The sequence below is a fragment of the Octopus sinensis genome, linkage group LG13 (assembly GCF_006345805.1).
Source record: "Octopus sinensis linkage group LG13, ASM634580v1, whole genome shotgun sequence".
In the NCBI taxonomy this organism is placed as follows: domain Eukaryota; kingdom Metazoa; phylum Mollusca; class Cephalopoda; order Octopoda; family Octopodidae; genus Octopus; species Octopus sinensis.
In genome coordinates, this window is record NC_043009.1 from 25396832 (window position 1) to 25411831 (window position 15000).

General features: G+C 38.3%; 1 protein-coding gene across 1 annotated transcript in view; it reads left to right on the forward strand.

Annotated features, from left to right (window-relative positions):
• LOC115218467 (heat shock protein 75 kDa, mitochondrial) overlaps positions 1-7944 on the forward strand; it is a 192406-nt gene extending 184462 nt beyond the window's left edge. The window contains exon 18 of the mRNA XM_029788301.2: positions 6958-7944. Coding sequence (XP_029644161.1) covers positions 6958-7059 — 102 coding nt within the window. The 3' untranslated portion in view covers positions 7060-7944. The remainder of the gene's footprint in view (positions 1-6957) is intronic.
• The last annotated feature ends 7056 nt before the right edge of the window (positions 7945-15000 follow it).

The window sequence follows — 15000 nt, forward strand, 5'->3', positions numbered from 1 at the left end:
CATTAAGTGGTCGATGTATCGCTGTAACATGTAACCACATGCTCACCACCCCCCACACACACACAGAGGAGGTTGTGCTTTTTGATGTGTGAGTCCCAAGTAAATCCTTGTCATTCAGTGTTACAAAGAAGAGGAGATTCCAGTGGAGGAGACCAGCCTGACATACATCACTGCCAGACTGTGTTCTTCGTTCCACACAGAACTGTGGCAGATGCTGTATTGATTGTGCGGGGGAGGGAAGGAGGCATGGTAGATGTGTACGTACATGTGTGTGTGTATGTGCGTGTGCTTGCTTGAGGATACGTTGTTGATGTATGTGTGGGTGTATGGTGCTAATTTGATTTTCATATACATAACCCATGCTAGCATGGAGAACGGACATTAAACGATGATGATGATGATGATGATGTCTGTGTGCGTGTGTGTGTTGTAAGATGTGTCTTTTATTTTTATCTCGCTTTTTTTACGTGTTGCAGTCATTGAACTGTGGTCATGCTGGAGCACCACCTTTAAGGGTTTTAGTCAAACGAATAGTCCCTTGTACTTAATTTTTTTTTTTTCAAGCCTGGTACTCATTCTATCAGTCTCTTTCACCAAACTTCTAAGTTACAAGTATGTAAACAAGCCAATATCAGCTGTCAAGCAGTCTTACGGGACAAACACAAACAGAAAGACACACATGTGCACACTTACAAACACACACACACACACACACACACACACAGCTGATGATTAGAAATGAACAACTTGGAGTACTTGGAATCGGAGTCTCTCAAGTAAAATATATATATGTTTTCGTTTCTCATTGTGTTCTACGGTTTTTTGATGTCCTGTATCCATATATGCATGTATATTATTTATATTATTATATGGTTGAACGCCACACATCCTTTTCCAAGTAAGTTTTATATATATATTTATCATCATCATCATCATTGTTTAACGTCCATCTTACAAGCATGCATGGGTAGGACAGACAGGAGCAGGCCAGGTAGAAAATATATCCTAGGCTACTATATCTGTTTTGGCAGGGATTTTACACCTGGATGCTCTTCCTAACACCAACCACTCCACAGAGTGGACTCAGTGCTCTTTACATGACACTAGCACTGGCGAAGTTAATTTTTGGCAAGACTTTTACAGCTGGATGCTTTTAATGTGGTGCGAGAACTGGCAGGGTCACCAAGTAACTCACATGACATGTAAAGTGCCCATACAGGGCCATGTAAAAGTACCCATGTGGTGCCACATAAAACTGCCCATGCGGTGTCACATAAAAGTGCCTGTGTGGTGTCACATAAAAGCATCTGTGCAGTGCCACCTGAAAGTGCCTGTGGAGTGTCGCGTAAAAGCACCCAGTACACACTGTAAAGTGGTTGGCATGAGGAAGGACATCCAGCCATAGAAACCAGGCCAAGTCAGAATGGAGCCTGGTGCAGCCACCCCCTTCTCCTTCTAAGCTTGCCAGCTCTGGTTAAACCATCCAAACCATGCCAGCAGAGACAACAGATGTTGATGTGTATGTATATTTCCTGTTTGTTCCACGAAATCTGTGTATAATTATATATGTATAGGCCAAGGCTTGTGCGTATAATGAAGCAGTTTACTTTAAAGCCATCTGGTTGTAGATCCTCTCTCACTGTATGGCACCTTGTGTGTGTGTGTAATGACATGTATGTAAAACATACATATATATATGTATGTGTGTGTATAGATATATATCCAACCCATGCTAGCATGGAAAGCGGACTTTAAATGATGATGATATATATTTATCATCATCATCATCGTCGTTTAACGTCCGTTCTCCATGCTAGCATGGGTTGGACGGTTCGACCGGGGATCTGGGAAGCCAGAAGGCTGCACCAGGCTCCAGTCTTATCTGGCAGTGTTTCTACAGCTGGATGCCCTTCCTAATGCCAACCACTCCGTGAGTGTAGTGGGTGCTTTTTACGTGCCACCTGCACAGGTGCCAGGCGAGGCTGGCAATGGCCACGGTCGGATTGGTGTATTTTATGTGCCACCGGCACGGAAGCCAGACGAGTCGGATGGTGCTTTTTACGTACCACCAGACCAGGGATCCTGGCTGGTTCAATTTGATTTCGATTTCGCTTGCCCCAACATGTCTTCGCAAGCAAGGGGGTTGGCATGGGTGCCTGTTGTACGGTCAGATTGGTGTATTTTACGTGCCACCGGCACGGAAGCCAGCGGAGGCGGCACTGGCATCGGCCACGAGTCGGATAGTGCTTTTTACGTACCACCAGACCAGGGAACCTGGCTGGTTCGATTCGATTTCGCTTGCCCCAACAAACCAGCCAGGTTCCCTGGTCTGGTGGTACGTATATATATATATATATAAATGGAACAAAAACGGAATAGAGGGCATTAAAACGTTCGGACAGATAGACGATACAAAGGCGGACAAGAGAAACAGCAATTAGAAGGACAGGCAAAAAAAGACGGGTCATTCTTGGCTTTCTTTCATCAGTCAAGTCTCAGAAGTCACGACCATTTTGGGCAGTTACATTTGAGATAGTTCGATCTGGTTGCCCCCCAAAAAGTCTAAGCTAAGAGCATTAGAGCCCTTTGTAAGAAAGCTAGCAAATGTATACAGCAACAAAGACAAAAAAGCAAACAAACAAAAAAAACAGAGAACATGGTACAGAATTACGAATACAAACAAGAAATAACAGGTGTCTTTTGACTGAGAAAGATTCAAATTGAGTTGGCGTGTATGGAGCGAAAGCTTAAAGGCAAGAACATGGGAGATGGACACAAGACGTGTTGCCAGTTGGCAGTCAGGCCAAGACAGAATATATATATATATGAATGTGAAGGCACATGGCTCAGTGATTGAGGTTTTTATGTCACAGTTGCAAGGTTGTGAGTTCAATACTCAGTGGGGCGTTGTGTCCTTGAGCAAGACACTTTATTTCACGTTGTCCCAGTCCACTCGGCTGGCTAAAATGAGTTGTACCAGTAATGCGTCACACTGAATCTCCCCGAGAACTATGTTAAGGGTACGTGTGTCTGCAGAGTGCTCAACCACTTGCATGTCAATTTCATAGGGATCAACTGGAACCCTCGTCGTTGGAAGCGATGGAGTGCCAGTTATGGATATGTTTGTATACATATGTGTGTATATGTATATATTAAATATATATATGTAACTATGTGTGTGTGTGTAGGCATAGGCATTGCTGTGTGGTAAGAAGCTTGCTTCCCCATCACATGGTTCCAGGTTCAGTTCCACTGCATGGTACCTTGGGCAAGTGTCTTCTATAGCCTCGGGCCGACCAAAGCCTTGTGAGTGGATTTGGTAGATGGAAAATGAAAGAAGACCATCATATATGTGTGTGTATTTGTGTGTCTGTTCTTGTCATTCCCCTCACCATCGCTTGACAACCGATGTTGGTGTGTTTACGTCCCCATAACTTAGCGGTTCGACAAAAGATACCCAATAGAATAAGTACTAGGCTCACAAAGAATAAATCCTGGGGTCGATTTGTTTGACTAAAGGGCGATGCTCCAGCATAGCCGCAGTCAAAGTGAAAGAATGAAAGAATATATTCCCGTGTGTGTTCATGTTCATGGATCTCGAAAGTTTTCTATGTATGTATGTGCACGTTTTGTTGCACAGTATGTATATCTGAAGCATGCGTGTGTTTACAATTGCACACATGCATATGCGCTTGCTGATGTGATCTTATCTTCGAGCACCACTCTTCTGCCATTCAACAGAATTCCGGCAGCTTATCGCTTTTTTTATCTCCGGATGGTTGATTTACTTCACCTCTGTCCCTCACCCCACTACCTCATTTCTCTCTCTCCTCTCTCTCTTGTTACACTTAATCTCTCTTTTTCCTCCGCCTTTAAAAAAAAATAATCACTTCGTTAACATATTAGTCATCATGATCATCATTATTTAACATCCCAGGCTTCTTTCAGTTTCCATCTACCAAATCCATACACACACACACACACACACACACACACATATATATACTACAGGCTTTTCAATTTTTGCCTACCAACTACACTCACAAGACTTTGATTGGTCTGAGGCTATAAATAAAAGATGCCCAAAGTAACACACAGTGAGACTGAACCTGGAACCATGTGGTTGGGAAGCAAGCTTCTTACCACAGAGCCAAATCCACCATAAATCTATCGTACTTCAAAATGGTAATTGGGGGAGTGGAAGTTGAAAGCGGTTGAGGAGACATTCTGATTCTATTGAAGTGTTAAACTCTTATATAACTGACGCTAAACACTCGTGAGGTTGCCCTATTGTGATTGAGGCCTTGCAATCTGCTACTGTGCATGCAAACAACGTACTGTCCCTCTTTTATGCTCTAAATTAGATTAATGACCATTTAAATAAACATAGATAATACATGCACAGAAACACCCACCCACAGAGTATCACATTCAGTCATATTACTTGTATATAAAATAAATATCTACTCAGACAAACACAAAAGCATGACACCATTTCCTGATGTTAAATAAAGTGTTAAATCATTATGGTATGTAGATTGATAGTTCCTGCTGGTGGCATGTAAAAAGCATCATTCGAGCGTGGTTATTGCCAGTACCGCCTGACTGGCCCTCGTACTAGTGGCATGTAAAAAGCACTCGCTACGCTCTCGGAGTGGGTGGCATTAGGAAGTGCATCCAGCTCTGGAAACTTTGCCAGGTTGAATTGGAACCTGGTGTAGCCTTTTGACTTGCCAGCCCTCAGTCAAACCATCCAACCCATGCCAGCATGGAAAATGGACATTAAACAATAATGATGACGATGATGATGTGGCTACTGGATTTTTTGTGTATATTAACAGATTAGGTGCAGATATGACTGTGTGGGGAAAGAAGTTTGCCTCCCAACCACATGGTTCTAGGTTCAGTTCCACTATGTGGCACCTTGGAGAAGAGTTTTTCTACTGGAGCCTTGCACTGTCCAAAGCTTTGTAAATGGATAAGCTCAATGGAAACTGAAAGAAGTTTTCCCAGGTCTACCCCTTCCATTTGCCCCCAGAGATCAACACTTTGTGATACAGCTGGGCTCGTCCATCACATGATCATATCACATGACCATATCAGTCTTGTTTCTTGCATGCTACTGATGCCTCATATACTGTCCAACCCATGCCAGCATGGTGAACAAACATTAAATGATGATGATGATGATGTATGAGTTTGTCCTCCACTACTGCTTGACAACTGGTGTTGGTGTGTTTGCACCCCCATAACTTAGCAGTTCAGCAAAAGAGACCAGGCCAGTAGAATGAATACCAAGCTTGAAAATAATAATTACTGCAGTCAATTCACTCAACTAAAATTCTTAATGGCGGTGCTCCAGCATGGCCGCAGTCTAAAGGCTGGAAAAGATAAATGGTAAAAGGCAAAGATTGGCTGCTTGTTTGTCCTGGATTGGTAGACACCTGATGAGACTCCAATAAGGGACGAAAATCAATTAAGGCTGTTCATCTTCTTTTCAGTCTACAGAGAAATATTTAATTTTGCTATGTTTATATTTCTGCTATGTAGGTTTATATATGTATATATATATATATATATATATATATATATATATATATATAGGGAGAGTTTACAAAAAAAACAAAAGAAGACAGGTGGTGTACAAAACAAACAAACAGATTCATTAGTATAACGCTCAGGAATAGAAAAAGTCTTTTATGTTTCGAGCCTACGCTCTTCTATAGAAAGGGACACAGAAAAAACAAGGAGAGAAAAAAATGTGTGTAGTGGCTATGATGATGATGATATATACACACACACATGTGTGGTGAGAAGTAAAAGATCGGTGATGCTATCAAGAAAAATAGGACTCAAAATATAAGTATATTGCTCTTTTACTTGTTTCAGTCATTTGACTGTGGCTATGCTGGAGCACTGCCTTTAGTCAAACAAATCGACCCCAGAACTTATTCTTTGTAACCCTAGTACTTATTCTATCAGTTTGTTTTGCAGAACCGCTAAGTTACAGGGACATAAACACACCAGCATCAGTAGTCAAGCAATGGTGGGGGGACAAACACAGACACAATCATGTGGCTGTGTGGTAAGTAGCTTGCTTACCAACCACACGGCTCTGGGTTCAGTCCCATTGCATGGCACCTTGGGCAAGTGTCTTCTACTATAGCCTCGGGCCAACCAAAGCCTTGTGAGTGGATTTGGTAGACAAAAACTGAAAGCCTGTCATACATATGTATGTGTGTGTGTTTGTATGTATGTTTGTGTGTCTGTGTTTGGTCCCCCCAACATTGCTTCACAACCGATGCTGGTGTGCTTACGTCCCCGTAACTTAGCGGTTCGGCAAAAAAGACCGATAGAATAAGTACTAGGCTTAAAAAGAATAAGTCCTGGGGTCAATTTGCTTGACTAAGAGGTGGTGCTCCAGCATGGCCACTGTCAAATGACTGAAACAAGTAAGGGAGTAAAAGAGGGAGGGTCTGCAACAGGAAGAGCATCCAACTGTTGGAAAATCTGCCTCAACAAATTCCATCCGACCCATGCAAGCATGGCAATATAGACATTAAACCTTTATCATTCAGGTTATTCTGTCAAATGTAATGCCTATTTATTCATATTGGTTTGAAGTAATCCTACATTACTTCATAGCCTCAAGATTTTGATGATGTGACTGCTTATATCTAGAATGACATTGCAGGGTAGGTGTGAAAGACCAGGTATGGCCAGTTTGAACATAAGACATGTAGAATATTTGTGGCTGGATATGGCCTGTTTAAATACTAAACGATTGAACAATAATGATGACAGTGATTTTAACATTCTTGATGATGATGATGATGACGATCACAACAATAACCCACCCCTCTTTCTCTCTCAGTACAATTTGTTTAACTTTGTTTTACTCTGTTTTTTTTTTTGACATTTTTCCTTATGGTGTGTCTTTCTTTGTCTCTTTTCCAGCTGTACGACAATGCAATGATCAATGCCGGACTGACGGACGACCCGAGAGCCATGGTAGGGAGACTGAACGAACTTTTGATCAAAGCCCTGGAAAACAAGTGAGCCAGTGGGCCGTGCGAAAACACCTGCCCTACAAATGTGCACCTGCTGTGCACCCACTGTGCACCAACAATGCAGCATGAAGTCATCTGATTAATCACCAATTCATTCTTCCAACTTCCCATTTAGTAAGAGGAGACATTTACCAACTGCTGGCAGACTAGACTACTTCATAATCTTTCCCTCTCTCTCTCTCCTCTCTCACACCTCTGTTCCTCTATCTCCCTTTCTGTCTTTCGCTTTCTATCTATCTCTGCCCCCCCCTCTCTCTCTTTCTCTCCCCCCCTCTCTCACACCTCTATTCCTCTATCTCCCTTTCTGTCTTTCTCTTTCCATCTAATTCTGTTCCACTCTCTCTCTCTCTCTCTCTTGTCCCTTCTTCAATCTCCCTGTCTCTCGGCACCATTTTTCAATCCTCTCCTTGTCCACCAGCAGCGATTTATCTACCTGTTGAATAAGTAAGATATCAAGTGATGAACTTACAAATAGAAGAAAAACAATAAACAGAGGCCATTTGACTATTTGGGCTTCGTTTGTGACACTTAGCTTAAGATAATGAGAACAAACAACAAGACCGAACTTCATGTTGTGAATCTCACTACTTGACTGCACACACACACATATACATACACTATACATATATGTGTGTGTGTGTGTGTGTGTATAGTATAGTCATAATATTTTGTTGCTTTGTGCTTGTCAGAGGATTGTCTTTGTTTTTTTTTTGTCTGGTCTGATCAAAGATTTCTCAAGTGCCATACTGTCCGTACAGCATTCAATTCAATGAGATTGTGTGAAGTACTGTTTGTACACCATACACCATACACAATGCTCTGTGTACACACTTGTTAAGTAAATAAATTACATATAACTCGAGTTCAAATCACAGTAACATCTCTCTTTTTTTTCTTTTTTTTGTGTTTCAGTAGTTCCAGGGAGGTGGTGGTGGTGGTGGTTGAACTGGTTGTGATGTTGACGGAGCTGTTTGTAGTGGTGGTGGTGGTGGTCATGGTGAGGTGGTGGGGCAATGATGGCAGTGGCAGTGATGGTGGTAATGGTGCTGGTGGGGGTGGGTAGGTTAGTTATGGTACTAGTAATAGCAATGGTTGTGGTGGTGGTATTGGCATCACTGGTGTGGTGGTGGTAGTGGTCAGAAGTTTAAATATAACCTCCACCATCACCATCATTTCTTTGTTGTTGTTATCCACTAGTGATCACTTGATTGAGCAGACACATGATCAAAGTCATTCCATTCATGACCATCCTGCTAGTTTTAGGAGTACGTTATTTAAGGTGATAGTGTCAATAATCATGAGAAAAGATTTTGTTGCTATTTCTAGCAGGTCCATTGACCATGCTTAATTTATCTCATTTGTTTGTCATGGTTAATTTTGTTGTTGTTTTCATTAATGTTGCTGCTATTGTCGCTTTTGTTGTTGATAATCTGAGAGGAGGTCTTGTTGCTATTTCTAGCAAGTCTGTTGACCATACCTAATTTCTCTCATTGGTTTGTTGTGGTTGTTGTTGCTTTTGCTGTTGTGTGTTCATCAATCTTACTTTTGTTGCTGCTTCTGTTGTTGGTTTTTTTTGTAATCTGAGAGTAGATTTTGTTACTATTTCTAGCTGATCGATTGACCATATATAATTCATTGCTTTGTTGTTGCAGATAGCAACCAGATATTGTTTTGTATATGTTTGTATTTTCTAAATTTCTAAACAATACATTACCACGGAAACAATGGCCATTTCTTCATTTAGTCACAAAGTTAATTAGCGAATAGATTTCTTCGTTTCTTGTTGTTGTTGGCGACGTCTTCCTTCTTGCCATATGCTTGTACTTTAACCTTTCCTTTCTTCAATTTGTTATTTCCTTGTTTGTTTATTTTTAACCCTGTAGCTTTTGGCTTATGCTGTCAAATACAATGCTCATTTATTCACATTGTTTTGAATTAATCATCCATTATGTGTGGTAAGTAGCTTGCTTCCCAACCACATGGTTCCGGTTTCAGTCCCACTGCATGGCATCTTGGGCAAGTGTCTTCTACTATAGCCTCAGGCTAACCAAACCCTTGTGAGTAGATTTGGTAGACAGAAACTGAAAGAAGCCTGTTGTATATATATATATATATATATATCTTTATATATAAAAGTGAAGTTGTGTGTCTGTCTCCTACGATTTAGATTCCTAACTACTCCCACATTTTGCGGTGCAGTTTAACCCAAACCGGGTATCTTATAGTCGTGATTCATATCGAGCCCTTCTGGGTATTAGCGCACGTCTACGATGAGTCTACGATTTAAAAAAAAATTACCATCATTTTTTCCATTTTAATGCATTTTTTCGCTATTATATAAGGGAAGTAACTCTCTAAAAATGTCTATGATGAGTCAACGATTTAAAAAAAATTACCATCATTTTTTTTTCCATTTTTAATGCATTGTTTTGCTATTTTTTCGCTATAACTCTCTAAAAATGCTTATATAGTTATTTCCCTTACAAACCCGAGCAACGCCGGGAGATACTGCTAGTATATATATATATATAATACATTCAAAGTGAACTTGAATCTTGCTTGCAATGTTACCCAGCCAAACTGGCACAAAATGGAAAATTACTATGATTTAAGTTTCCCCTGAAATGTGAATATGAACAGAATAAAACAAGTTACGCATAAATCGGACAACTGGTTATTGAGATATTAGGGGGTTTTGGGGTATAAATACCCAAAACGGTGCATAATGGGAAAATTCTCGAAAATAACTTAACCCTAAAAGGGAAGAAACTCTTACCTTTCAATTAGACACAGTGACTTGACAACAAAAAATACGATTTGTTTTTTACAGTAAATGTTTCTATTTTCGCTTTTGTTAAACACAATATTTTAATCATTTTAAGTGAATGTCCTTTTTGGTTTCAAAAATGTAAGTTGTTATACAGTAAGTATTTATATTTTAGCTGTCTTTAAACAGACAATACTTTTATGTTTTTTAAATTATTTGAAAATTTTTTTGGCATATTTAAAAAATATTTTAAAGTGAAAATGTTTTTAAAATATGGTAAATATTTCGTAAAAGACCCCTTCGTAACCTTTGTGTGAAATAATTTTTTTCCATAGATTTTTTTGAGTGCATTCAATGTATCTCACCTCCAAAGATTTGGCTACTATTTCTGGCACGTCTTGCTACTATGTAAAAGCTATTTGCGATAAAGGACCTGAAATACCTGTTACGTGGTTGCAGAGCATGCAACAAATAGATTCAAATATTTCCTTTTCTGGGGAATGGAGCCGTTTACATATGATTTCAATGTCACATTCGTTGAAAGCATGCGAAATTACTAGGCAAAGAAAAAAAAGTCACAAAACAAAACACCATTGCTGGGAAACTCAATCTACCCTGGTAACCAAATGGGTGATGGGTAGTCTAGTGTATATATATATGTATGCATGGACTCTCTATCTCTCACACACACATGACAGTCAGCCTGAAGCCATCCAACAAAACACTTGCCCGAAGTACTGCACAGAGCTGTGCTTATCCTCATGATTGCAAAGCCAAAAGCTTAAGCATTTTGCCATACTGCATCTACATATATAATCTGTCTATCCGTCTATTTGTTTATCTACCTATTTGTCTGTCTTTCTATTTATCTATCTTTCTGTCAGCCTGTCTATCTATCTCTCTCTATCTATCAAATATCTACCAACGTATCTATCTGTCTTTTTGTCTTTCTATTTATCTGTCTGTTTCTGTTCTATCTATCCCCTCTCTGTCTGTCTGTCTCTCTCCTCTCCCTCCCTTTCTCTCTCTCTCTCTCTCTCTCTCCCCATCACTCACTACTAGACAGTTTCTGTTGATTCATTTACATTCCCTATAACTTAGTGGTTCAGCAAAAAAGACCAATAGAATAAATACCAGACTTAAAAATTAAGATTGCGATTGACCAAATCCTTGAAGTTCATGCTGCAGCATGACCACAACCTAGTGGCGGAAAAAACGAAATAGAGAGGATGGTCACAACTGGAATGTGTTTGAACAAAATTATGCTCGATCATGTCTGACCCAGGGTTAAACCACAACAAAGAGATTGAGCCTCTATGCAGTCACTAACCTATTAGAAATAGCAGTCAAATTTTCTACAGTTTGTATCCTACTGTCTTATACAAAAGACAGACATTTGATGATGTAGTCTTGGATGCATTACATATGGTAAAAAAAAAAAGATATGATGGCCATGACTGGAACACCCTTTATCATAGGCCTACTGAATCAGTTGACCTGGGGTTAAATGGAAAGTACATCATACTGGCAACCAGCATTTAGGCCCTTCCCCACTTTCTAAATAAATGATTCACTATTTCCGCTGCATCTTATGAAATCTATAGTTTGAAATAAATAAATAATAATAATAATAATAACAACAACAACAACAACAACAATAATAATAATAATAATAATAATGGCATGGATTAATCATAGACACTAAGAGATATTGATGATTCTATTGCAGTATCCTGTAGGGATGTATCAATGCCGCAACAAGGCAGCAGTGGGTGGAAGAGAATATTCTACAATGGATTATTGTGTGTGTTTGTCCTGAGTCTGTAATTTTTGTGTGCATCCATACATACACATTTTGATGCTTAACTATGGATAATCAGATATTTCACTTTCTCCCATTTTCCATTGCTTATTGTTGTTTTTTTTTTTTTTGGTTTTGTATATTTACATGTATTTGAAGATGCATGCAATTTATAAAATGTGTTTGTGTGTATATGATAATGTGTTTGTGTGTGTATATATATATATGTATGTATGTATATGTATATATATTGGCAAATCCCTAAACAAAAGAAAAACAGGAAAAACAACAAAAATCAATTGAATGTATATAGTGAATATATTAGATTGATTCTCAGTGAAAGTTTTAGATGGAAAAATAGGAGTGGATATGACATTTCAAGCATGGCTCTTTGTCGGAAAAAGGGAAAAGTCCAGAGAGGAGGAAGGAGCAGATAGTCTGGAGAAAAGCATTTGTGTTGTTACATATATATATATATATATACACATATATGTATGTTTGTGTATATAAATTGTTTTTGTATATGATAATGATCTGTGTATATATATATTTATATATACATATACACAATGATATATATATATATGTACATACATATATATATATATATATTAAACATTTGTGTGTGTGTGTATATGTATTAACAAAAATGAGCAAAGAGTGGTCAGTAGAATGAGTAGAAATAACAAAGAAGAATAATGGTTCTATATTAAATAAGTACATGTTTCTGCCTCAACAGGCATCATCAGCACAGCTTAGATTAAAGTGAAGCTATTGTGAAAGTCACTGAAAATGCCATTAATGTAGTTGTAAATACATCTGGACAATAGCTGTAATGCTTTTGGATCTTATGTGTGTTTGGTCAGACATAAGGTAAACAACATTAATGGAATCACTCACAGACACTAGGAGAAAATATCGCTGTGATAATGGTAATTTGGAGGAACAAATACTTTTAAAAACTGACTGTCAGCTTCTAACTACTTGGCTGTTAAGCAAGAATGATACTTATTGGCAAGCATATTCTTTTCTACTCTAGGCACAAGGCCTGAAATTTTTGGGGAGGTGGCCAGTCGATTAGATTGACTCTGGTACACAACTAGTACTTAATTTATCGACCCCAAAAAGATGAAAAGCAAAGTCGACCTTGGCAGAATTTGAACTCAGAACGTAAAGCCAGACTAAATACCGCTAAGTATTTTGCCCAGTGTGCTAATGTTTCTGCCAGTTTGCGTTGAAGCAAGCATATTATAATGGGATGGTCATAGCTGGGTTGTTTTTGATATTAGATATACTCAATCGAGAATAACCTGGGGCTAACACCAACTATCAAAATTTGCTCTTTATGTTATTTTTGGATTGCACTTTTAATTATAAAAGGATTGAATGCAAACAAATGGATGTGTTAACCCTTTTGTTACCATATTTCTGTTAAGATGCTCTGTGTTTCTTTCAGTTAATTTTAAATATAACAAAGAATTTGATAAAATGACTTAGTTGTCATTAAGCTAGTGTTAGCAACATAAATTGTAACCAAGGTTTGGTGGAAGATTTTAATTCAAAACTTATGGAAACAAGACATCTGTTCTAAAGAGCCTGAACCAGTTTCAGCCAGGTTGGTACCAAAAGGTTTAAGAATTGTTTCTCTATTATATATTTTAACCCTTTTGTTACAGTATTTATTTTGAGATGCTCTGTGGTTCTTTCAATTTATTTTAAATATAACAAAGAATTTGATAAAATAACTTAGTTATCTTTAAGCTAGTGTTAGGAACATAAATTATGACTAAGGTTTGGTGGAAGATTTTAGTTCAAAACTTATGGAAACAAGACATTTGTATTACAGAGTTAGAGGCAGTTTGAGGCAGGTTGGTATCAAAAGGGTTAATCTTCATTTTTATAAAGGAATACTACCAGCATGTTAATCCAGTTCCACAAGAGCTTATACTTACATCAATAAGGTTGTTGCTTTTTTTATTTTTGTCTGTCATGAATACTAAATAATTGCTGGTGTTCTTGAATCAATGTCTTATTTTTTTTTATAGCAAATCCTCCATCAGGTTGTGGGTAGGATGTTGCAATTATGATCTTACAATTGTGGTTTTAATTCACAGACTGAGTGGTGTGTTGTGCTCTTCAGGAAAACACTTCATTTCACTTTGCTCTAGTCCACTTAGCTTTAAATGAGTCCCAACAATGACTGGGAGATTAACCCTACAACGGACATACTCAGTGAGGTGCATTGTAAGTAATTTCAATGACATATGTCATGAAAATGAGGTTAAGGTCTGGCCTTGTGAGGCCTAGGACTTGTAATATAATCTAAGTAAGACTAATCCATTTGATTCTAGATTCTGCTTCCTAAAGTAACATTCTATCAGTACAGAACAGGCGAACTGTTGCTTGTGGACTCTTATCCTTTCTGTCCCTCTGCAAATGGAGGATCCACTTCCATGAAAAATGTATCTGAATCATCTAATAACCCTATTGCTAGTTTTACTATCATCTGACAAGCAAATACTGCTGCTGCTGCTGCTAGTAGTAGTAGTAGTAGTATGATCATATCTATGTCCAGTTTTTGAAGAGGTTGGCATCCAGCCATATAACATCTCAAAAAGAGCGACAAGATGGTGTCATTTCCTCCCTTGTTTTTAACAAGGAAAATAGCCTTTAAAACACTTATTCTACTACTACAACTTTATGTTGTTATTATTATTATTATATTCCTCTTGACATTTCAGTTGTTTCAATGGTTTCTTGATAAGTATCTTGATAATGAAAAAGAAGCTTTGATGAAGACAAAATATATTATCACTGCAAACATTACAAAAGCTTTCCTTATCAATGTTTCATGTGTGGCTGTGTGTGTGTGTGTGTGTCAAAGTTTGCTTGCTCTCAGATAGACTTCAAGTGCTGAAGAGCCTCAAAGAATGAATGAACTTTGCAAACAAACATAAATACATGTAGAGTCAAGTTATTTTCTGCTAGTCTCTCTGCTTATGTTCTTTTTTCTTTTCTTTTCTTCTTGTTCCGTTATTGCTTCTAATTCATTACCTTTAATATTACAGTTTAATGTTCATCCTAACAAGATGCACTGTTAAAAACTGGTAAATAATTATAAATTAATGGCAATGTAAAAAGATGCTCTTCCAACATCATTTTTTTCCACAAGTGTTAAATATCAAAGGACTGAATTTTTGCCTCATCCTCTGTGTGTGTGTGTGTATATATATATACACACACATTTTTTTCTCGCCTTGCTTCTCTCCTTGTTTTTTCTGTGTCCCTTTCTGCAGAAGAGCGTAGGCTCGAAGCATAAAAGACTTTTTTCTATTCCTGAGCGTTATACTAATACACCTGTT